Here is a 22,493-nt window from a genome sequence, read left to right as displayed (position 1 = left end):
TTCTGGCTGGTGTTACTCTACCCAATTTTTATTTAGTAGCACACTTACAGATGTGTAAAGAAAAGTCGAAATATGACTCAAGGGACAGGAATAGGGAGGATAAACCACAACATACCAAGAAAGAGTACCAGGAATAACATTTTATATTTTTATAGATAAATGCAAATGAATTTCAATTAAGGTTGGATGACTTGCCCCAAATCCTAGTTTCCTTCCTTCCTTCCTTCCTTCCTTCCTTCCTTCCTTCCTTCCTTCCTTCCTTCCTTCCTTCCTTCCTTCCTTCCTTCCTTCCTTCCTTCCTTCCTTCCTTCCTTCCTTCCTGTCTTTCTGTCTTTCCTTCTTCCTTTCTTTCCTTTCTTTCTTTTGACAGAGTCTCACTCTGTCACCCAGGATGGAGTGCAGTGGTACAATCTCGGCTCACTGCAACCTCTGCCTCCCAGGTTCAAGTGATTCTCCTGCCTTGGCCTCCAGAGTAGCTGGAATTACAGGCGCCCACCACCATGCGTGGCTATTTTTTGTATTTTTAGAAGAGGTGGGATTTCACCATGTTGGCCAGGCTGGTCTTGAACTCCTGACCTCAGGTGATCTGCCCTTCTCAGCCTCCCAAAGTGCTTGGATTGGATTGATTTTTTATTTGATTCAGGATTTTGTTTTAGATATCAACAAATGAGTTAAAATCTTAAGAAAGTGAATTAAAATAATGTATTTCTATTTTGATGTAATGGACTTAAGATCAAAATAATAAAATAAGATCTAACACTTGGGTTTCCTCGTCTTAAAGCCTAAAAAGCTGTCTAGTGTTATAATAATGGAATTTGTAGTTAATTATCAACTTTGGGCTGGGTGTGGTGGCTCATGCCTGTAATCCCAGCACTTTGAGAGGCCAAGGTGTTCAAGACTTGAGGCCAGGAGTTCAAGACTAGCCTGGCCAGCATGGCAAAACCCTGTCTCTACTAAAAATATAAAAATTAGCTGGGTGTGGTGGCACACACCTGTAGTCCCAGCTACTTGGGAGGCTGAGACAGAGAATCACTTGAACCTGGGAGACAGAGGTTGCAGTGAGCTGAGACTGTGCCACTGTACTGCAGCCTGGGTGACAGAGCGAGACTCTGTCTCAAAAAAAAAAAAAAAAAAAAAAAATTTGGCTGCCATTGCCATTTGGGTAGTAAATTAAATATTTTATACAATTATCTATATTTTACGGAAGTAGTTAAAAATGTTTGTATTTAGCTACAGTCTCTTATTCTAGAGCAGTGGTTCTCAACCGGGGCAATTTGCCCACTCCCCCAGGAAACATTTAGCAGTGTATAGAGACATTTTTGATTGTCATGACTGGGAGGATACTAATGACATCTAGTGAATAGACGTCAGGGACACCACCAAATATGCCACAGTGTGCCGGACAGCTTCCACAACAAAGAATTATCTGGCCTAAAATGTCAATAGTGCTGCTGTCAAGAAATCCTGGTCTAGAGTGAACTATTTTTGAACCTTACATTTACTTGGGAGTTAATGCTATTTTCAGAATACATTTTTGATCATTTTGAGAGATTATGTTTAGAGTCTGAGACTCTGCACCACCAATCACTGGGTGGTGATTGAAGCCAGTGTGTTACAAAGAGCTTTTAAGACCCAGAAGAAGTATTAGCCAAATGAAGAGTGCTTTTCTGTTGGCTTTCTCACTGTCTGTGCTTTGAATATATTTTTATTCACTAAAAGAAGCTAATGGAGTTCAGTATATTTTGAGACAGTCTACTGTATAATATTTTATCACTAAATTAAAGTGAAGATTTCATGTTTTCACACAGAGCAAGATGAAATATAGTATACTGAAGGAAATGTCCAATTATCTTAACACACAAATGTTAGCTATAATGGCCATTTTGTGTTTTATTATACCAAGTTGTTGCTAGCTCTACTTTATTAAAATCTTCAGTTTTAAAGGCTGAAAGATCAAAAAGAGATAAAAATATATTAATGCTGATTGTTAACCAACAAGTAAGTATTTATTAAGTGTCTTCTTTGGGCTTGGTAACATATTAATTGAGAATATGGAAACATTAAGATATAATACTATTTTTATTGAGTTGATTATGTGCCAACTATTTGCACACATTTATCTCACTTAATTTTCACAATTGCCATGAGCTGTAGGTCACCTTATTCCCACTGCATGGATAAGGCAACTGAAGCCCAGAGAGATGAACTTGTTCACGGCCACTCAGCCAGTAAGTGGTAGAGCCATGATTCATTCAAACCCAGGTTGGTCTGACCTCAAAGCTCATTCTTTCAAAGTACAACTCTCTATGTCCTCCTCAAGAAAGACGCACTTTCTCGAGCTAGAGCCAAACCAACAACTAACGGGTGCCTTCAAAATCTGCTCTGTAGTCCTCTGTTTGACCAAGTGGACTGCTCTTAACTGGGGGAACTAAGACTCGTGCATGTAAAGCAATACAATATCACCCTCAGGAATATAGGATGACAATAGAATATCTCTGGTCTTTCCTATGACCCTTCAGCCCTTCTTTAAAAAACGCATCCTTTCTGTTTTACTACATGATTCTGGGATACAGGGAGTCAAGGCTAGTGTAACCTCTGGAATAATGCCATTACATCCTCAATTCCAGCTTATTTTGATCTCAGTTTACACTTATGGACCAAAGAAAGCGGTAGGTTCTGTAGGAGAACAGGACAGAGTCGTCCCTATTCTCAAGGATACAGAAAACCTCTGGGTCCTATTCTTTTACTCAGTGCAAGTAGCTATAGACTAACTATGGGCCTTGTGGTGGTGAGTATTCTTCGAATTTTGAGTATCATACTAAAAAGTTTCAACAGAAAGTCTCCTCTTAAAGAGGCGTTCTATTTCCCCAGAGGTAATCAGAAGCTGCATTCTCTGGCATTCTTGTGTTATGCATTTTACATCCTCTGGCATCTCATGCCTGGGTTGGTCTCTCTACCTTTTCCTGTCTAATTGCTGCTTGTTTTTTGAGGTCTTTCTGCACAAAGTGGTTTCTGGTCACCTCATCCCATATTGATATCTTTCCTAGAACAGTCAAGGGCAGAATAGGCTTTGACTCCTATCTGTGCTATTTATTGACTGTGTATTGTAAGGCAAGTCACTTCACCTCTTTGAGCCTCCATTTCCTTGTGGAATGGGGAAAATAATAGTACTTGCCTCAGAAAAGCACAACTGAATGTCATCACACATGTGAAGCCTGTAACTCAGAGACGGGCATATAATAATTTAGTAAAAGCTAATTATTATTATCATCTTCATCATCTTCATGAAATACAAATTTGATTGTCTTATTCTATGGCTTATGTATCTTCACTGGCTCCCAGTTGCCCACATGGTCAAATCCAAACTTCTTAACTTGGCATGCAATATCTGGCCCCTTATCTACTCTTGCAGTCTTTTCTTCTGTTAAAAAAAAAATTAAGCTGGGCACGGTGGCTCATGCCTGTAATCCCAGCACTTTGGGAGGCCGAGGCAGATCACCTGAGGTCAGGAGTTCGAGACCATCCTGGCCAACATGGTGAAACCCTGTCTCTACTAAAAAATACAAAAATCAGCCGGGTGTGGTGGCAGGAGCCTTAATCCCAGCTACTTGGGAGGCAGAGGCAGGAGAATCGTTTGAACCCAGGAGGCGGAGGTTGCAGTGAGTCGAGATCAAGCCATTGCACTCAAACCTGGGGGACAAGAGCGAGATTTCTCTCAAAAAAAAAAAAAAAATTAGAGACAGGATCTCACTCTGTCACCCAGGCTGGAATGCAGTGGTGCTATCATAGCTCACTGCAGCCTCGAACTCCTGGGTTCAGATAATCCTCCCACTGCAGCCTCCCAAGTGCCTAGGAGTAGAGGCATATATGCCCTCTTTAATGCTCCCTTAATTCTCTATCTTACACTTTTAATGCTCCAATCTCTCTGTCATGGTTCTTACTGTTCCTTAAAACTGCCAGGGCTTTGAGTGTTTTTTAAAGCCTTTATGGGAACTTTATTCCTTTCTGGAAGAGCTGTCTCCCATCCTCAAATGTGTTTGAACCCAGCTTTATAGGACTTTTCCCTATGATGCCTTCTCCAAAATCCCACCATTCATTCATTTAGTAAATACATATTGAATGTCAACTGTGTGCCAGGCTCTGCTGTAGGGGCTGGGATTTTAGTGGTGAGCAAAACTATAAAGGGATAAAAATCCTGATCCTCATGGAGCTTACATTGCTAAGCAGTTAATTTAAGTAGGTCAGTTTAACAAATATGCGTTGTCCACCTACAATGTGCCCAACACTACGCTAAGTACTGGGGGCATAAGATTAAGACTTAATCCCTAGCCTCAAGGCTATAGTCTTAAGAGAGAAGACCCCTAAATGGATCATCTCCATGCATGGCGGCACAGAGCCTGATACAGTGAAGCCCAGGGTTTTGTGAAAGCACAGAGGAGAGCACTTAGCTCACTTGGGGAGAGGGAAAGAGGGAAAGAAAGACTTTTCCATATAAAATGATAGAGATGTGTCTTATGTTTTGAGGGAAGACTGAATCTTAAAAGTAGAAAGTAAAGTTGACAACTGAGCAAAGCATGGCATACAGATGTCTCTAGATAACTTGGGGTTGCTGGAGTTTAAAATTTAAGGTGTAAACTGGCAGGAACAAGGCCTGAAGGAGTAGGTCATGACCTGACTCTGGGGGACCTTGTGTGCCAACACTAAGGAGTTGTAATTATTTATTTTATTTTTTAGAGACAGGGTCTCACTCTGTCACCCAGGCTTGAGTGCAGGGGTGCCATCAGAGCTCACTGTAACCTTGAACTCCTGAGCTCAAGTGATCCTCCCATCTCAGCCTCCAGAGTAGCTAGTACTACAGGCATGTACCACCATGCCCAGCTAATTAATTAATTAATTAATTAATTTTTTTTTTTTTTTGGTAGAGACAGGATCTTGCTATGTTGCTTAGGCTGGTCTCAAACTTCTGGCCTCAATTAATCCTCCCACCTCAGCTTCATAAAGCACTGGGATTATAGGCAGGAGTCATGACACCTGGCCAGGAGTTGGAATTTTTGCCAGATAAAGCTTGGATGTGCATCAAATTCACTTGCAGCAATTATTTAACATTAACTAAAACCAACAAATCTGATGTCCAGGGACCATCCAAGAGCCTCTGGGTCAGAATCCCTGTTGATCTGTATTTCTAATGGCTTAATCAGTTCCTAATACACTCCAGAGCTTAAGTACTTTTGCTATGGGGAAGTATTTTTTTTTTTTGAGACAGAGTCTGGCTCTGTCATCCAGGCTGGAGTGCAGTGGCATGATCTCGGCTCACTGCAACCTCCGCCTCCCGGGCTCAAGTGATTCTCCTGCCTCAGTCTCCCAAGTAGCTGGGATTATAGGCGCCCCCCGACCATGCCCAGCTTTTTTTTTTTTTTTTTTTGTATTTTTAGTAGAGACAAGGTTTCACCATATTGGCCAGACTGGTCTCGAACTCCTGACCTCAGATGATTCGCCCGCCTTGGCCTCCCCAAGTGCTAGGATTACAGGCTTGCGCCACCATGCCTGGCCAGGTTTTTAAGGGCATGACAATCAAATTTTGTGGCTTGGAAATATCACAATCACACTGACAGAGTAGAGAATGGATTTGAGAGGAAGACTGGAGGTAGGGAGAGAAGTCAACAAACAGTTGATTAAGTGAGAGATGAAGAGGGAATGGCTTAATATCCCATGGCTGTGGAGATAGACAGAGGGGTATGGAGGAGAGGGATTCAAAGGCTATTAAGGAGTTGCAATTTGCAGGACTTGGTAACTGACAATATGTGGGTGCAAAAGAGGGAGGAGTTAAGGGTGATTTCCAGGTCTCCGACTTTGACCTCTACATCAATAGTGATGTGTAGCACAGCCACCAACTGAGATTATTTTCTACAAGAACCCCTTTTCTATCCCTCACACTACCTGGCAAGTGCCAGGCCCAGAGAAAGTGCTTAGTGAACACAAAAGCAAATGTGGCTAACGGGAGTTAAGGCCCCCAGGACCCTTATCCCCAAGTAAGCTTTCCCTTTATTATTTTGCACAATGGCTGAAATTCCAGCTTTATGGACAATCTTTTTCCTGCACGTCTTATTCACTGCTGCAAGTTCTTGGAATTTAGTCTCCACAGTGGCTGTGGAAAGACTCTTTAGAGAATTTTTTTTGAGATGAGATCTCACTACATTGCCCGGGCTGGCCTCAGCCTCCCTAGTAGCTAGGACTACAGGTCTGCACCACCACATCCCCACCAAAAGATTTGTTTATGTTGAATAGAAAGTAGTAGACTTTCAAAATGTTTTATTTAACTAGTTTCTTTTTTCTTTTTTAAGTGTAGTTATATGATCACATTGGGAAACCCTTAGAAGAAACATACATTGGATACCTATCCCAGGATCAGACAGAATCCTTTTCATTATAGAATTGCAATTAGGGAAGGGAAAGGGGAAAAATGGGTTTCTCTGCTTTTCTTGGACTGTCTCATTCAAGATCCTGTGGTTGGATTGTCTTTTGGTTATGTATCATTATAAAAGGTTCTGAAGCTTAGAAAGAAGCTAGGGTGGCTGGGCGCGGTGGCTCACGCCTGTAATCCCAGCACTTTGGGAGGTCAAGGCAGGTGGATCATGAGGTTGGGAGATTGAGACCATCCTGGCCAACATGGTGAAACCCCGTCTCTACTAAAAATACAAAAATTAGCCAGGTGTGGTGGCACGCGTCTGTAGTCCCAGCTACTCAGGAGGCTGAGGTAGGAGAATTACTTGAACCCAGGAGGCGGAGGTTGCAGTGAGCTGAGATCATGCCACTGTACTCCAGCCTGGCGAAAGGGGGAGATTCTGTCTAGAAAGAAAGAAAAGAAAGAAAGAAAGAAAGAAAGAAAGAAAGAAAGAAAGAAAGAAAGAAAGAAAGAAAGAAAGAAAGAAAGAAAGGAGGGAGGGAGGGAGGGAGGGAGGGAGGGAGGGAGGGAGGGAGGGAGGGGAGGGAGGGAGGGAAGGAAGAAGAAAGAAAAGAAAGAAAGAAGCTAGGACATTTTTAATATTGGTTTAGTGCTTTCTCTGACCTGAAACAAAAGTAAGCAAAGATATCAGGATGATAATTCTCCCCATTTTTGTTTCATCTCCTGTTTTCTACTCTTAAATTGTGATACAAGCAATTCAGCTGTAGAAAAAAAATTAATTTCTCCAGATCCTTTAAGTTGCTTTTAACTTGTGAGGTTCAGTGGCCCTTTGGTTCAGTGGAAGATGGAAGGAAGGAAGGGAGGGAGGGAGGGGCAGACTAGCTGAGAGGGGAGCTTTTTGAAATCTTGACTCTCAGGCTGCATCCCAGATCAATTAAATCAGAATCTCTGGGGGTGTCACCCAGGTGGTACTATTTAAATCTCCCCAGGTAATTTCAACGTGCGGCCAATGTTGAGAATGATCACACTAATCAGATAAACTCCATGTGATCATAAATTTCAAGCCCCAAATCAGAACATCAATAATAGCTATCATTTCTTGAGTGCCTACTCTGACAGGCACTCTAATATACCTTGTCCTTTTTCTCTCAGGAAAAGCCTTAGTTGCGTGAGGGTGTAATTCCTTTTCACATTTGAGAAACAGAGGAGGTAGGTAGCTTATTCTACATCACATAGCTAATGTCTGCTTGACTCCAAAGTCCAGATTCTGTAGCTCAGCTGACTACCAAAATAGTGTGAAGGTTGATAGATTTTTGTGTTTTAGGTAGGAGACAATTGTGTATTTTATGTCAAGCATCAAAAAGTTGAGAATTCATAAACATATCAATGGTTTATGGGGAAAATAGGCAGCAAATCAAAATCAGAGATGTTTTAGATTCTGAGACATGTGTTAGCTATACACCTGCCATCTCCTGAACCTTTGATGTTGGATTCAGAGAAGGAAGCTTAGAGTAAGAATAGGTATTATCATCCCCATTTTCCAGCTGAGAAAACTGAGGCTTGGCAAGATTGTTACTTGCCCAAGATCAGACATCTAGTAAACCAACAGAGTAGATCTGTGTTGCTCTATGCCCATGGTCTTAATCACTATACCATACTGATTCCTGATGAGCATTGAAGAGTAGAAGGAAGTGGTATGATGATATATTGGATGGAAAGTTATCCTAAGTTTGGAATCTGGCAAGGAAAAAGGTACCAACCGCTGCCTAAAACTTTCTGCAATCTTGTTATTGAGTAAGATGTTTTCCTAGATGAATTGTCCTGGGGTGCACCATTAGACTGTAGAATCTGGAGTTTTCTTTAAGTCGTTGAACCATAATATCATCTGAAAATTGTTTTTAATGATATAAACATCAATGAAATCATGTATTAAAGAAAAATTTGCTCATAATTATATCATCCTGAAATATAAAGGTGCCTTCTTTTATCTATCCTCTGCTCTATCTGGTCCACATATTTATGCTTATATTATGTTCACACTGGTATGATACCCGGGAATCATTTAAGGCCTTTTATCACCTGACACCATGTTATAAAGATTGCCTCATGCTGCTATATAGTCTTTACATTGGTCATTTTTGTATTATTTCATTGAGCACTTGGGACATAATTTAGCTAATTGCCTATTTGGGGGGGGCATTTGGTTTGTTTTTAATTTTCAATATTATAAATCATAGTATTATGATCACCATTTTGCATGTAATTTTTTTTGAATATGGGGCCATTTCTTTAGGATAAATCCTTCCAAATGAGATGTTTTTTCTCATTTATTTCTTTATTCATTTGTTTATTGAGACGGGGCTCACTGTGTTGCCCAGGCTGCATTTGAATTCGTGGGCTCAAGTGATCTCCTGTCACAGCCTCCTCAGCTGGGACCACAGGCACGTGCCAGTACACCTGACTCCAAGATGGTTTTAGAGTTTAGATAAAGCTTAAGGCCAGGCACAGTGGCTTATGCCTGTAATCCCAGCACTTGAGGAGGCCGAGGCAGGCAGATCACTTGAGGTCAGGAGTTTGAGACCAGTCTGACCAACATGGCAAAACCCCATCTCTACAAAAAATACAAAAATTAGCTGGGCATGGTGGCAGCCTCTTGTAATCTCAGCTACTCAGGAGGCTGAGGCAGGAGAATCGCTTGAACCCTGGAGGTGGAGGTTTCAGTGAGCTGAGATTACACCACTGCACTCCAGCCTGGGCGACAGAGTAAGACTGTCTCCAAAAAAAAGTTTAATAAAGTTTTTAAAGTTTAATGATACAAAACTTTGATTTATAAAACTAATGTATGCTCTGGATATGCAAATATGTAAGATTATTACCCCCTTTGTCTATCTGTAGTGATAATGGTTATTTACGTTTTCTAAATTGAAGCAAGTTATAAGAAGTTTTTTGTATCAGAAATAGGCTTGGACCTCTTTTATTCTTTTTGAAATGGAGAAGTTAAGCTACTAATTTTGTTTTCTTGCTTTGGTTAGAGACCTGCAGAATTCAATCAGATGGATTCTCACACCTGTTTGCAGGTGACTGCCTCTGGCCCTGTTGCTCATCCTGTTTGCTCAGCAAGAGAGCCTGTTGGTTTTTACTTGATAAATGTACGAATCTTGAGAGTTGGAGAATCAGTAGCCCACCTCAACACTGACATGCTTTGTGTTTTTGAGAAAGCTACCTTCATTTGCTATGATGTCTGGCTAACAAAGATCTTTTTCATTTTGTTTCAGGGACAGTTGGATTTTTTTCCTGTTTCTGGTTAATTGCTAAAATCTACAGTGTGCTGAAGGTGGAGTAAAGTATTTCCCCAAAGGGTTCCAAGCACATCTCCCTTGCCCTTGAATATCTGTATATCTATATGAACATTAATTGAGATATATATGTGTGTGCTTCTAATTACATAATTTTAAGCATATATATGTAAATGTAAAATCTCATTGTTTGGCCTCAGTTTGTATGACACAAAATACTGATTGTATGGAAGAAAACAGGTTGGGAAACAGATTTATTCTACATCATATTTTCCTGAAAAGCTACAATAAAAAGATTTAAATTAAAGCAATTAGAGCAAGGGAGGCACATTTCTTTAAAAAAATTAAAGTTGAGTACCACACTGGTTTTTCAGATGAAGTTTTCTTTCTTTTCCTTTTTCTCCTTCATATTGTTCAGAGCATCTAATTCCATCAGAACTATTGTCAAATAAATTTTAGGTAAAATGCATATTTTTCTGATGGGAGTTGATTACAAACTGTATTACACCTTCGTATGTGAGTGATCATTTAAAAATGCATATTGGTTTAGCACATAGAGTTTATGAAATGCCAGATAATGCTCTTATTCCTCAGTGAAATCTGCACATTTCTAGTTGTTAGTTGTCTATTTCTATTTGCCATTCCTTGGGGGGCTGAGAATGTTCAAGTTTGACTTAGTTGTGTTTAAATAATAAATCTTTGGAGTCAATTTTCTTGGGTTTATTTGCTTTGCCTAAACAATAGTCAGGTATCACATCTCCTAAAATGCTGGGAATTTATATTGCAAATATTCTTCTAGCTTGTAGTTTTGGGGGAGCAGCCATGAAAATCACACATTTTCTACATCAAATTGTATTGATAAATATAGGTCTCATTTAGGAAAATGTTTGAAAAATGTCTACATATACCCTTCAATTAAAGGCTATTCTCAAGGCCATCCTTAAGCTGAGGAGTACTTGTTTGTCTGTGCAGGGATCAAAGAGTTTATGTTGCCCCTGGATGGGAGATTGGAATGAGGAGGGACAGGGTCAGAGAGTTGCATTCTGAAAGAGAGTGAAAGGAGGAGAAGGAGTTTACTAGTTACCTCATGGAAGAAGAAAATAATTCACTAGCCAGTAATGTGTCTGTATTGGAAGGATCAGGGCTATGACTGGTGGCAAATGGGCCTGGGGCCTAGAGCAGCCTGGTGGGGCAGGGAATGGCTACAGAAGGCTACAGAAGGTTTCTCGACAGTGGAATTTTCACCCTCTCTAAACCCTCTCCTATTCAGTCTCCTAACCTACGGCTGAGCCCTTAGCCCTGCTTGACGAGAGAAACTGCTGTTATGAGGCCCATTGGAGCCAATTCTATTCTCCTCTAAATACTCTGAACTAAGTAGTGGTATACTGAGCTTCAGGGACCTCTTTTCCCACCAGCTTGCCTGCTTAATTGTTTTATCTGAGCTCCCAAGCCCACTTATTTGCATTGATGGTAGTAGTTTGCTAGAAAGGCACATTTATTTCTGCAGCAGGAAAATGTCATTGCCTAGATGGCGTTCACAGATTAAAGTGAAGGCAGTCACCTGCAGGTCTCATGGCAGCCATCTTTGAACATCTTGAAATAGTAAGTCAGCATTTAGCTTGATTTTGGAGTGAAAAATGGAGAAGAACACTTTACTTTGATTGCAATGGGGCTGAATAGCTCCCTGAGCCTCCCAGTGTGGGCCCACCAATACCACTTTGGAGGCAGGAGGCATGCAGTTCCTTGCTCTGCTACCAATGAGAGTATCAGAAGAGGAGCTACTAGTAGGTCAAGCACTTCAACTCGATAGGAACTAGGGGCTCTTAGGTTTTAGACATATTTGCCTATCTCATCTGTGTACAGTAGTTTCACGTGTAATGGTTGCAACAGAGGTATAACCATTTTCTGAAAGGAGAGCTTGAGGGAACGTGCTTTTGGCCTCCTGTTCCATAAACCCTGGTGAGTTGGGGCTGAACCAAGGTGTATGTGGGAACTAGGCCAGGCTGGACTGAGTTGTGTGGAGGGAAGTGGCCTGGGCCAGAGTGGTAGGACAGCAGGGGCTGGAGCCCAGTGGCGGTGACCTGGGTGCTGGGCAGTACTGTTTCCTAAAGACAAAGGTTACTCACTGTCCTCCTCCGATCCATCGCCCCTAGACTTCATTGTCTTCAGAATAAAGTTGGGCATTTGAGAGTCCCACAAACCATCGAGCCCCCAGATTTTCTCTCTGCCCACCCCCTCCCTCCTTTTGAAATCCTTTCCATTCATAGAAGACCAGGCTTATGCTCTTCCAGCAAGCCCTTCCTGCTGAACCCCCTCCATCCCTTGCATATTCCTTATATTAGAATACTGGAATATGAAATATTAGAGCCCATATATTTCATTCTACTTTGTAATGCAGTTAGTTGTTCATCCCCTGTCTCCTCCATTCAAGCAAAAGAGAAGGGATGGAGACCAAGGTATGTGTCTCCCTCACTGTTTCCTCAAGGATCTTGGCATAAAAACCAGATACACACATAAAATTTGACTTTATTTAGAATATTTAAGAGGAATATACCAAGGATAGAATAACAGCACCTATTTAAGAAACACAAACATCACTTAATAATACTTAGTTAAATCACAAACATCAATTTCTCCACATTTCCCAAGCAGGAGTCCGTTATTCTTTTCCAGCAAAAGAAAAAAAAAAAGGCATTGTAACCATTTTAGAAAGGATCCAATTAAAGCCAACCAATATGTGAAACCTTGGCCTTGGGCAGAGTCTCTGGGACTACTGGCCCATGTAACAGTGTTGATTTATGAATTTGATTGGGATGTGAGTGGGGTTCTCTTCTTGCTGAGGGGAGGAGGATAAAGCCTACCTCTTTTGTGCACCTGAAGATAAGTCGTGCCAATGGGAACTTGGCCCCAGGACTGTAGTTTGACAATCCTTTGAAAAGGCACTTTTCAATTACAAATTCTTTTTTTTTTAAAGAAAAATGAAACTTTTAAATTCAAACGTTAAAATATTAAAGAGAACTGTTTATTGATTAAATACATTTTTCCGTTTTCAGTTTCAAAGCAGTCCACAAAATTTGGTATTAAAGGCAGTTTTAGAAACAATTTAATGAGGGTATATATAGTTTTTTTGTTGTAATATTTATTCTGAAAATATAGCAAAATCATCTTATAGTTTTCCTTTCTTGTCTGGCACAAATTCCATTGATATAGTACTGTAACTATCAAACACCATAGCTGTGACCCCATAGAGGAGTCCCACTACCTTTCTATCTAGCCATCCATGCTGTCTCTATCTTGTCTCTCAGACAATCAACCAAAGGGGGAAAAACAGAGCAGCCTTTTTCTGGGTTTTGTTACTGCTTTAGGAGGGCACGGATGGTCACATTATGGATCTGCCAAGCACAAAACCTGTCAGTTCACGGTCAGGTGTTGGTTGGGTCTTCAGAGTGCAGTATTCTTTCCGTCCTGCTGACTGGACTCTACTTGCTTATCCTGGAGTCCTTCCTTTTTAATGGAGAAGGACGGTCTTCTTTGAGTTTGCATTCTATATATTTAGTGAATAGAAAACAGGCATACCAGTGCCAAGCGTGTGGTGAAAAACTGTCAGCAAGGACTTCAGCCAAGATGATTAGTTCACACTAATGACCAATTGTACCAGAATAAGTTCTCACCTGTCATATATCATATTAGGGATTTAAGGAATGAAAGGCACCACTTCCTGCCACCCCACCTTGGCGCCATTTTACATATCCTGTAGTATACACTTTAAATTTAAAAAACAAGTGTACTATGTTCTACATCAGAAACTGACCAAAGTGTAGGTCGCACATAGAATTTGGCATGCATTTTATTAACTAACTTTACATGTACATACTACCTTTGAGGACGACACTATCTACAAACACATACGATCTAATATCTAGCACCGTATCTCCAAGAACACTTACATTTTATATACAGTTATAGTTTACATTTAGGAGGATTACTACAAAAAATACCACGTCACTAAAACAAGACGAAAATACCAAACTTTTAACATCAAAGTTGTAGCACAGATGAAGAGGGGGGAAATCCACTTACGTTTGAAACATCAAACTAAAACCAATCTTGTTTTTCTCTACATTTTAGAACAAGACAGATAGAGTAATTATTCCTCAGACACAGTAAACCTCCTGCTGAGTGTCTAAGTCACTGTGGTTTTCCCTTGGTGTGTGTACTCTGAGATATGGAGGCTTTGGGAGGCAATGATGGAAACACTTGACACCTATTAGCAACCTTCATTTACCTTGAGGATTCTTATTCTGTTTACCAAAGAGCAGTGAACTTGTCAGTGACCTGGCAATCTGTGGCCAGGTTCAGTGGATTTTAGCTTTCCTGTTTCTTCCTCTAGCCAGTTTTGTTGCTTATGGCAAAAGACAGCTATAAGCAAGCTGGGCATTTGCCGTAGAGGAAGAGATCATTGCTAAGTAATTGGAAAGAATTTATGACAAGGATTTCTCTTCTTTTTGGATTTTAGACTATCACATTTGCTGTTTCCAGCTCATTGCTTCTGTCTCCTCATACCTTAGCTTAGAGGGGCTTTGAGGGCCGAGATCACTAGTCAAGCCCACGGAAAGTAAGAGAAAGAGATAAGGAGGGAGAGGGTTAAAAGCCATTGGCTGGCCAGATTTTCTCTCCTTATCTTGGCCACTGGCTAACAGCCAACTGTTCCTGTAATCTTTTGTCTGCTCTAGAAGCAGAAGAAACCTCTTCTAGAAGCAGAAGAAATCTCTTGCTTAGAGAAACCTCTCCTGACAGCATGAGGGGAAAACACGTTATTGTTTTTTTCTTCTCAAAATATTGGGCAGGGTGGTTATGAGAGAAAAATACAGTCCAGTAGTTTAAATTGTTACTCATTTTTTTATCCCAACAACTCATGAGAGTTTTATCTTGAGAGTTCAAATTACCAGATGATGTGTATTATTATTTTTTCTTCCAAATGATGTATTTCAGACACTTTTAAAAGCTTTTTGGCAAAGTCTAAGTAAGCCTAGTTTAATCATGTAAATTATCCTTCAGGTAGTATGAAAAAATCTTTTTGAAGTAACTTTACCTAGCTTAATTGACTAATTATGTATAAAATAAGGCAATGTTAGGCATCTTATAATTTTGTAGGTAAAAGATTTTTTAGTGTTTTATTTTTGCTGAAATAATTGGACAGTATCTACAGGATTGACTATTCCCCCACTGATGTGTAATATCGGGTGCTTTTTTGGTAAAAAATGAGGCGCCTACCTTCTACTAAATAATAACTGGCACTTTTCCTTACCTGTTGAATTTGAAGTAGGTATCCCGTCATCTCTAAATTGGTGTGGAGTTGGGTAGGAGACAGAAAAATACCTTTCATTGCTGGTCACTCCTATGGCTCACTTCTCTCCTTCCCTGCTTCCATAGGCCCCCAGGTCCCTGTGAATCTGTCAGCTCTGGGTTGGGAAGGGATGGATGGGGAGTAGGTGAACACGCAGAGCTTCAAGCATGGACTATTCCTGAAGGGCCAGTGCAGCAGAGGGAGAGGGAGTGAGGCAGGTGAAGGCAGTGGGCTGATGGCAAGAAGTAGGCAGGGAGCTGGAAGTGCAGAGGCCTTCCAAGCAGATGGTACTTGTGGTGTCTCAGAGAAGAGGGACCCTAGAATCATAGAAATCATGGAAGCCCAGGGCTTGCTCCTTATTACTGCCTTCCCAAGCTTGTGGAAATTGGTGTGTTAGTCAAAGCACCTGCAACTTCTTGGCAAACTAGATGCTCTATTCTTCATAAATAAGGAAAATCATTAAATTTAAAATCACATCATTTCATAGTCTGGTTTGTCTGGGCCCTGTACTTTAATGGGATTTTTTTTACTGCACATATGAAGTGGTCTTGGCAAAAGAATACCTCCTTTAAAAACATTCAGGGAAAGCTATTGCACATGAGGATCTGTGAGGCTAATGATGACTTTTTGTGTGTGCTTTCAGATTTTCAAATGACAAAACAGTATGTGCAGTAAAACCTCATTAAGTTGATAGTGCTTTATTCAAAATAGCAAAAAATTTCAAGTACTTGCTATCTCCAAGCTAACCATAGGCCTTATTGTTCATTTAGAAGAAAATGTCATCAAAGCAGAATACTCTTAATGAAAAGGTCCTCTTTTCCAGGTTCGTATTTTCAAAAGGTCTTCACTTTTGAGGATCCAGTTTACCAAAATAATGGACAACGACTAAAATACGGAAAAGAGGAACTTCAAAAAGGAAAGCAGGGAATCTCGGTGCCCTTGAGAATGTTGTGTGTGCTGTTAAATGGACTTACCATACTGGTACAGGTTGTGGTTCCATTTTGATTTGGGATTTTGGCAAACACTTTTCTCTGATACACTTTGAAGGGGGTGAACTTTAAAAATAAAACAAGAAGTTCAGTTTTAACACAATGTTTGGAGACACTTATGTTTGAAATCCTGTTTCCTACCCAAGTAAGCATTTCTACTCAAAGGATAAGCTAGAGCTACCTTGAATTCCTTTGACCATTTGAACAGACCTCAAGGCACTACCCCTCCCCCATATGAAGATTGATCACATAGGCCATTTCTTCACCCAAATATCCTTTAAGGACAGGTCAGTACAAGAGTTTGGTGATAAATTGGTAGAACAAATTTATGACTGTCAATTCACTTTATGCATTTTGGTAGAAAAATAAATGATAGTGTAAGGGTAAAACTTCAGCCCCCATGCCTTGTCTGAATAACTACAAGTTCCAAATTAATGGAGTTGGAATTAATAAGGTTATCATGGTATTTTTATTTGAAGGGTCAGCTCTATATTATTTGTTTCTATTCCCTCTCCTTTCCTAAATTCTGAACATGGCAATCCCAAATTCCCATGCGGAGTTATTCACAGTCCAAATACATTGCTGTTTACCTCTCCCCCTTGAGAAGTTCATGTTGAAATCTGTGAGGAGGAAGAGATAAAAAATATAAATGAGCTGGGCATTTATTTAAATGAAATGAGTTCTAATAAAGGCATGACAATCACACAAGAATGAGGTTAAACTCTGAAGATGCTCATCTTACATCATACAACTACCTGATTAACCATTTTCAACCAAACACTCCCTCCACCCATATTGACAGTGGATTTCTGCATGAACAGTTGGTTGACTTTAGAGTTGCTTTAACTCATTCTATAGGAGGATCAAAAACACTAGCTTGACTGTTTTTTTTGGTTCCGTGTTACTTGGTCACATACATACGGCCCATGCCCTCAGAAATATATATGTATATCCCTGTCCAAAGTTATTTTGCAGTTTGGGATTTGAGAAATATTCCTGTGAATTGACCCTAGGGATAGTTTAAATATTGTTAAAGTTTTCCCAAAGTGATTTATTTCAACAGCATTGATTAGGATATGTCTGACCTGAATGCTTTGATTTTAGGACGGTTTGGAATAGATTAGATGTTTTCCAGGTATTGTGAAACCATCCTCTTTGTCATTTCTGACTCTCTGATATTTCTCTCTCACTTCTACAGAGAGCTTAAAAGCTTTAAAGAGAGCTACAGGTGGAAAAGACACATGGGTGTGCCTGAAGGAAGAAAAATATTCGTTCTGCCTTCCTTGCTCCCCATGTGGAGATCACAATTATTGTCTATGATCTCATGGACAAAATATATTTCTGATGAACAAATCGTTCCTCAGTGACATTATGAATTTTGTAGGATTTAGGCCACTTTTAGTTGAATTTCTTTTTTTCTATAAATACTGTTTGAATATAAAAGGCTTATTTGACAAAAACAAACCAAAAGAAAACACAAGGTTGGCAGAGATCTGAAGAATTCCTACCAGCATCTCAATTCAGTCACATAAGGGAAGTTGTAAAATAGTTGCATGATTTTTGCCCCACTATTATTCAAACAGGAGACAGAAAATATTTGTGTCAATTGGCAATTTACACTTAATGACCTTAGTCCCAGCCCATGCATAAACCCAAGATTTTATAAAAAAAAAAAATAAGTCAACTGTTTAGCCCCCCAAATGTGTGTTATTTCTCGATCTTTTCCCTTGAACTAGCTTCCCATTTCATACATGTCCTTCTACCTTTCTGGATCCCTTTACGGGATCTAGAAACCTTCTTGAGATTCTAACTGCAGGAGGCCCTTTGTTTTAGTTCGCATAACAGTCTTTGCACCCGGCTGTGGGGCTGTTCAGTTCAGAATTTGGCTCATATGTTGATCAGTCCATTAGGTTCTGTTTCTTGGGCTCCATGAATGATTTGGTCCATTGCCTTTCTTTCAGTTGAACATAAGCTGTAGCTCTGGCCCATGAGCTCCCAACCCAAGGGCCGAAAAGTCCTTAAGTTCACAAGCATCATCTTCCCTTTCCTTCAGAGCTAAAGTTGGCATGTTGTAGCTCTGGAAAGACAGAATACCAAGTACAGGTCCAAAACGGATAGCCCTTGTTGCTTTAAGAAATTTAGAGCCTAATAATCTTTGGGGGGAAAATTTCAGTCAGAATCCTCAAGTCCACCCTTTTAAGGAAAGACCCCAGTTCCTGCCTCTTCTATATATTTATCTACCTCGTGGTGAAGAGCATGTGTGTGCAACACCTTTGCCTGAAATGGTATGGTTTGGCATTAATGGATTGTGGGTCCATTGAAAAGAAATCTGCTCTTGTTTCTCATGTTATGGACAGTTCAAGGTTTGCCTTAGAACTAACTTCAAGGAAAAGCAGCAGAATCGTAGGAAGGGACAATCTTGCCCTCAGTACCACCCAGTGTGCCAGCTTCGGTTCCGGGCAGGTCTGGGTGGCTATCTTCTTTTGGGGGCTTTTCCTTGCAGAAGAACTTCTTCAGCATATCCTGGATTTCCTTCTTAATGGTCTTGTGCATGTAACCATAGATGTAGGGGTGGATGCAGCACTGCAGGAAGAAAAGCCAGATGATTATGGTGATCACCCACTGGGGTACATTGGTTTCGACATCCACCCACACAGCCAAGACTGCCAAAAAGCAGTAGGGCCCCAGGGATAGCACATAGGAGAAAATGATGATGAAGATCACTTTAGCAGCTTTGCACTGGTAGCACCTGGGCAGAGGAGGGTCGCTGTTGCTGTTACGACGACTGGGTGGGAGGCTCTCCGGGATGTTCACTGCCTCGACATCACCCTCACTGAAATTGATGTCGTCTTCACCAAACTCCATGTCGTCTTCACCCAAGTCAATGCTGCAGTGGTTGACCTCTGTGCCACCCTTGTCTGCCTTCATGCTGTTCTCAACTTTGGTGCCACCTTCCTTACCCTGCACGCTGCCGTCGCTGGCCACCATGCTGCTCTCTCTGACCTCCTCGCTGTCCCTGGCCTCTGCACTACCCTCACTGGTCCCCTTGCTTCCTTCCTTGGCCTTCAGGCTGCCGTCCTTGACTTCCATTCTGCCTTCTTTGGCCTTGACCTCACCTTCATGCTGGCGGCGAAACTCACTCTCATCCTGGAACTCCTCCTTCTCTGCTCCCTCTTCATCCTCATTCTCTACACAGTCCTTGACTCGCACTTCCAAGCTGTGTCTCTTGACATTGTACAGCAGAGCATGCTGCCTCCGGGCTGCACCGAACACCACGGAGTAGCAGGCAATCATGACAATCAGTGGAATGACGATGAAGGACACCACGCTGAGAATAGTGTAGCTGGGGCTGGCCCCCCAGATCATGGAGCAGAGGGCATTGCGCTCATCAAAGGCAGCCTGGCCCCAGCCGTAGAGTGGAGGAGTGCTCTGCAGGATGGCCACAATCCAGGTGCCATAGAGGAGCAAGTAACCACGGCGCTGGGTCATCTTGGACGGGTAGGAGAGAGGGTGGATGATGGACAAGTAGCGATCCACTGACACCACGACAATGGTGTTGACACTGGCGAAGGCGAACAGGTGGGTGAGGCTAACCAGGGCCGTGCAGAAGTGGCTGTTGAGGGGCCAGAAGAGAGGCACAGAGGTGGCCACCACCCAGGGTGCCACGAGCGAAACCTGCAGCAGGTCGGTGACGAGGAGGTTAAAGATAAAACGGTTGGTCACCTGCAGCAGCTGCGGTTTGCGCTGCAACACTAGCGCCAGCACTATGTTGCCGACGAAAGCGGCAGCGAGGAAGATAACCAGCACGGTTGAGCGGATGATGCCGTGAGCCAGGCTGATGGGCATTTTGGAGAGGGGCATGCACGTGTGGCTGCTGTTACTCTCGCGCGTGCTGTTGGTGCAGGTGGACGTCATGGCAACAGCCAGAGGGCGTGAGACAGGGTGCAGGCTCAGCGCCGGCACTGGTGGGTGGCAAAGGGGTGCACAGACCGCACTCAGTGCCTATGCTGGTGACAAAAGAAACACGCAGGAAGAGTTAGTCACCCGTCAAGGGGAGAAGCCTCCGCGCCCAGCAAGGGCGCTGCAGGACCCCCTACCCCGGGTTCCCGCACAACCCCATCCCCAGTATAGGCAGCTTCTATGGCTCCTTTCCGCACTCTTCAGATCTGTCTGCCTGTCTCTCTCCAGGGCTCTGATTTCCTCTGATCTGTTTCTCCTGCTGGCGCGTGCGTGCGCGCGCTTTCTCTGCTTGTCTCTCACGCTGTCTCTGGCTCCCGGGAGTTTTGGTCGCAGCGCTAGCGCTAGCGCATGCGCGTGCGCTCTCTGTTTCTGTCTGTTTACGATAGTCAGTTTCTGTCTCTCTCCAGTGTCTCTCGCTAGCGCACTTTTTTTCTGTATCTCTCCGGGTGTGTGTCTGTATGTGTCTCACCGTTTCCTGATTCTTTCTCATCTTTGTCTCTCACTCATGTCTGTCTCTGTTTCTCCGTCTCTCGATAGCACGTGCATGCTGTCTCTTTCCTTTCTGTTACTCTCATTTCTCTCTTCCTCTCTGTTTGTCTCTCAGTCTGTCTGTGTGTGTCTCTTTTGCTAGCGCACTTTCTCTGCAGGGCTCGCGCTCTCGCTCCCTATCTTTCTCACAGTCTTGCCCTTGTCTCTCCCTCAGTCTCTTTCTGATCCGTTCTGTCTCTCTGTGTCTCTGCTTGTTACTGTGTCGCTGGCTAGTTGGTGTGTGTCTCCGTCTTTCCCTAATACTCTCTTGTCTCTCCATTTCTCTCTATTTCCCTAGCGGTTCATCTTTGTGGGTCCCTAGCGCACCTGTTCAATGTCGCTCTCTGTGTCTCTGCCCTCTCCGTGTCTCTCCAACTCTCTTGTTTCCGCGTCTCCCTCTGATTCTCTAGGTGTCTCCTTCTGTCTCTCCCTGGCACGTGTGTGCTTGCTCTGTCTTTCCCGGACCCTCTTGTCTCTGTATCGCTCCGTGTGGTTTCTGTCTCTCCCTGCCTAAGTTCTCTCTGCATTGCTCTGCCTCTCTCTCCATTGATCTCTAACACTCTACTGCTTGTCTCACCTGTCTCTCAAGCTATCTCTTTAGTGCGTGCACTCTCTAGTTGGTTTCTCTGTCCTTCACTTTCCTGTCACCCCAGGACTCTGGCTAAACACTTGCTTTATATCTTTGAGTGGGTGCGCATCTCTATTTCTCTACATCTTTTTCTCACGGCCCCTCACCTCGGTTTTTCTCTGGCTGAATCTCTGTCTCTTTGGATCTCTGTCTCCCTGTAGACTTTATTTTGCCGTGGAAACCACCTGCCGCCCTAGCCACCATGGACTTTGGCTTATAAAACCCTTAGTTTCTCAGCAGTGCAATGGCGACTAGAAAATGCAGGGAGGATGCCTATTGAGCTCCCCTACCCTCACCCTCCACATCCCCATCCCCATCCCCATCCCCAATTCGGCATCCTCTTTGCTTTCTCCGGTCTGCTTGGTGTTGGTGGCAGCCGAAGGGAGTGGGGGAAGAGCTGGGGAGAAAGGGAAAAGAGGCAGGGGTGCAGGGTGGTGGGGAGAGTCAGAAAGGCTGGGAGAGAGAGATTAAGAGGCAGAGAGACGAAAAGAAAATGAGAGACAGCGAAAGAATGAGATACATGCAGAGAGACAGAGAGAAAGTGAGCAACAGAGAGGGAGAAAGACAGAAAGAAAAAAGAAGAAATGGGAGCGTGAGAGTGAGAGAGAGAATGAGAGAGCAAGACAGACTGGGAGAGACGCAGACAGAAAAAGCAAAAAAGAGAATAAGAAAAGAGAACACGCTGAGGAAGAGGGAAAGGATGAGGAAAAAACGAGAGAATGGGGAGGGATGGGGGGAAGAACGCACGAGAAAAAGTGCGAGGGAAAACGCGAGGGCGGGAGGATGGCTAGGGAAAGGGGACAAGGGGCCGCACCGCGGGCCACCACGCCTGGTTACTCAGCAGCCCTCGGGCCGCTGCAGAGGGGCGTCGTGGGATTCCAGGCTAGGGGCCCGTCCAGGTGCTGGGGGCCACGGAGCCCGGAGTAGGGCCGGGCCGCTTACCTGTTGCTGCTGCGGACGTGGCGTCGCTGGCGCCGCGTGCGGGTCCTTCGGGGCTCCCCGCGCTTGTCCCGGCCGCCTCTCGGGGCACGGGCGGCTGCGATCTGGCACCGGGCAGCGGGCTCTGCGGGCGCGGCAGGAGCGGGGCACAGCGTCTGTGCCCGCACGTCCGGCCAGCGCTCCGCGCTGCAAGCTCTGAAGAGGCAGCGGGGGCGCGCGGCGTCTTAAGGCAGCGCGGTGCCCTCACCTTGCGGTGCCGCCCTCCCCTCGGTCCCCGCCCGCGCCGGTGACGCACGAGGCCGCGGCGGCCCAGGGGAGCGGGGCTGGCAGGTGGGGGGCCCTGCACCAGACCCCACTCAGATTTTCTCACTCCGGATTCCCACCCCTGGGGCCCCGAGCCCAC

At 43.3% G+C, this 22,493-nt stretch overlaps 2 protein-coding genes across 10 annotated transcripts in view; one reads left to right on the top strand and one right to left on the bottom strand.

Annotated features, from left to right (window-relative positions):
- The window catches only part of LOC112426572 (uncharacterized), a 123,254-nt gene extending 111,123 nt beyond the window's left edge, over positions 1-12,131 (top strand). For 3 of the 8 annotated variants that reach the window (XR_011618378.1, XR_011618377.1, XR_011618376.1), the window contains one exon: positions 9,679-12,131. The gene's annotated coding sequence lies outside the window, so the exon portion shown is untranslated. The remainder of the gene's footprint in view (positions 1-9,678) is intronic. The other 5 variants (XR_011618374.1, XR_011618382.1, XR_011618381.1 and 2 more) reach the window with 4 other exon arrangements.
- A 3,924-nt stretch (positions 12,132-16,055) lies between these two features.
- On the bottom strand, positions 16,056-22,176 carry LOC105481362 (G protein-coupled receptor 101). 2 transcript variants are annotated; one of them, XR_986914.2, is made up of 3 exons: positions 22,094-22,176; positions 17,799-20,042; positions 16,056-16,655 (listed from the first exon to the last, which is right to left on the bottom strand). XR_986914.2 is itself a non-coding variant. In XM_011740886.2 (2 exons), the coding sequence occupies exon 2, from the start codon at positions 19,948-19,950 to the stop codon at positions 18,418-18,420; it is 1,533 nt and encodes a 510-aa protein (XP_011739188.1). In that variant the 5' UTR covers positions 19,951-20,042; positions 22,094-22,176; the 3' UTR covers positions 16,056-18,417. The 2 variants fall into 2 exon arrangements, 1 of the variants encoding a protein (XP_011739188.1); XM_011740886.2 differs by having other exon boundaries at positions 16,056-20,042.
- Between the last annotated feature and the right edge of the window lie 317 nt (positions 22,177-22,493).

Source organism: Macaca nemestrina, chromosome X (genome assembly GCF_043159975.1).
Source record: "Macaca nemestrina isolate mMacNem1 chromosome X, mMacNem.hap1, whole genome shotgun sequence".
Taxonomy (NCBI): Eukaryota; Metazoa; Chordata; class Mammalia; order Primates; family Cercopithecidae; genus Macaca; species Macaca nemestrina.
Note: the sequence above shows the minus strand (reverse complement) of the source record. Positions and strands in the feature narration are given on the sequence as shown.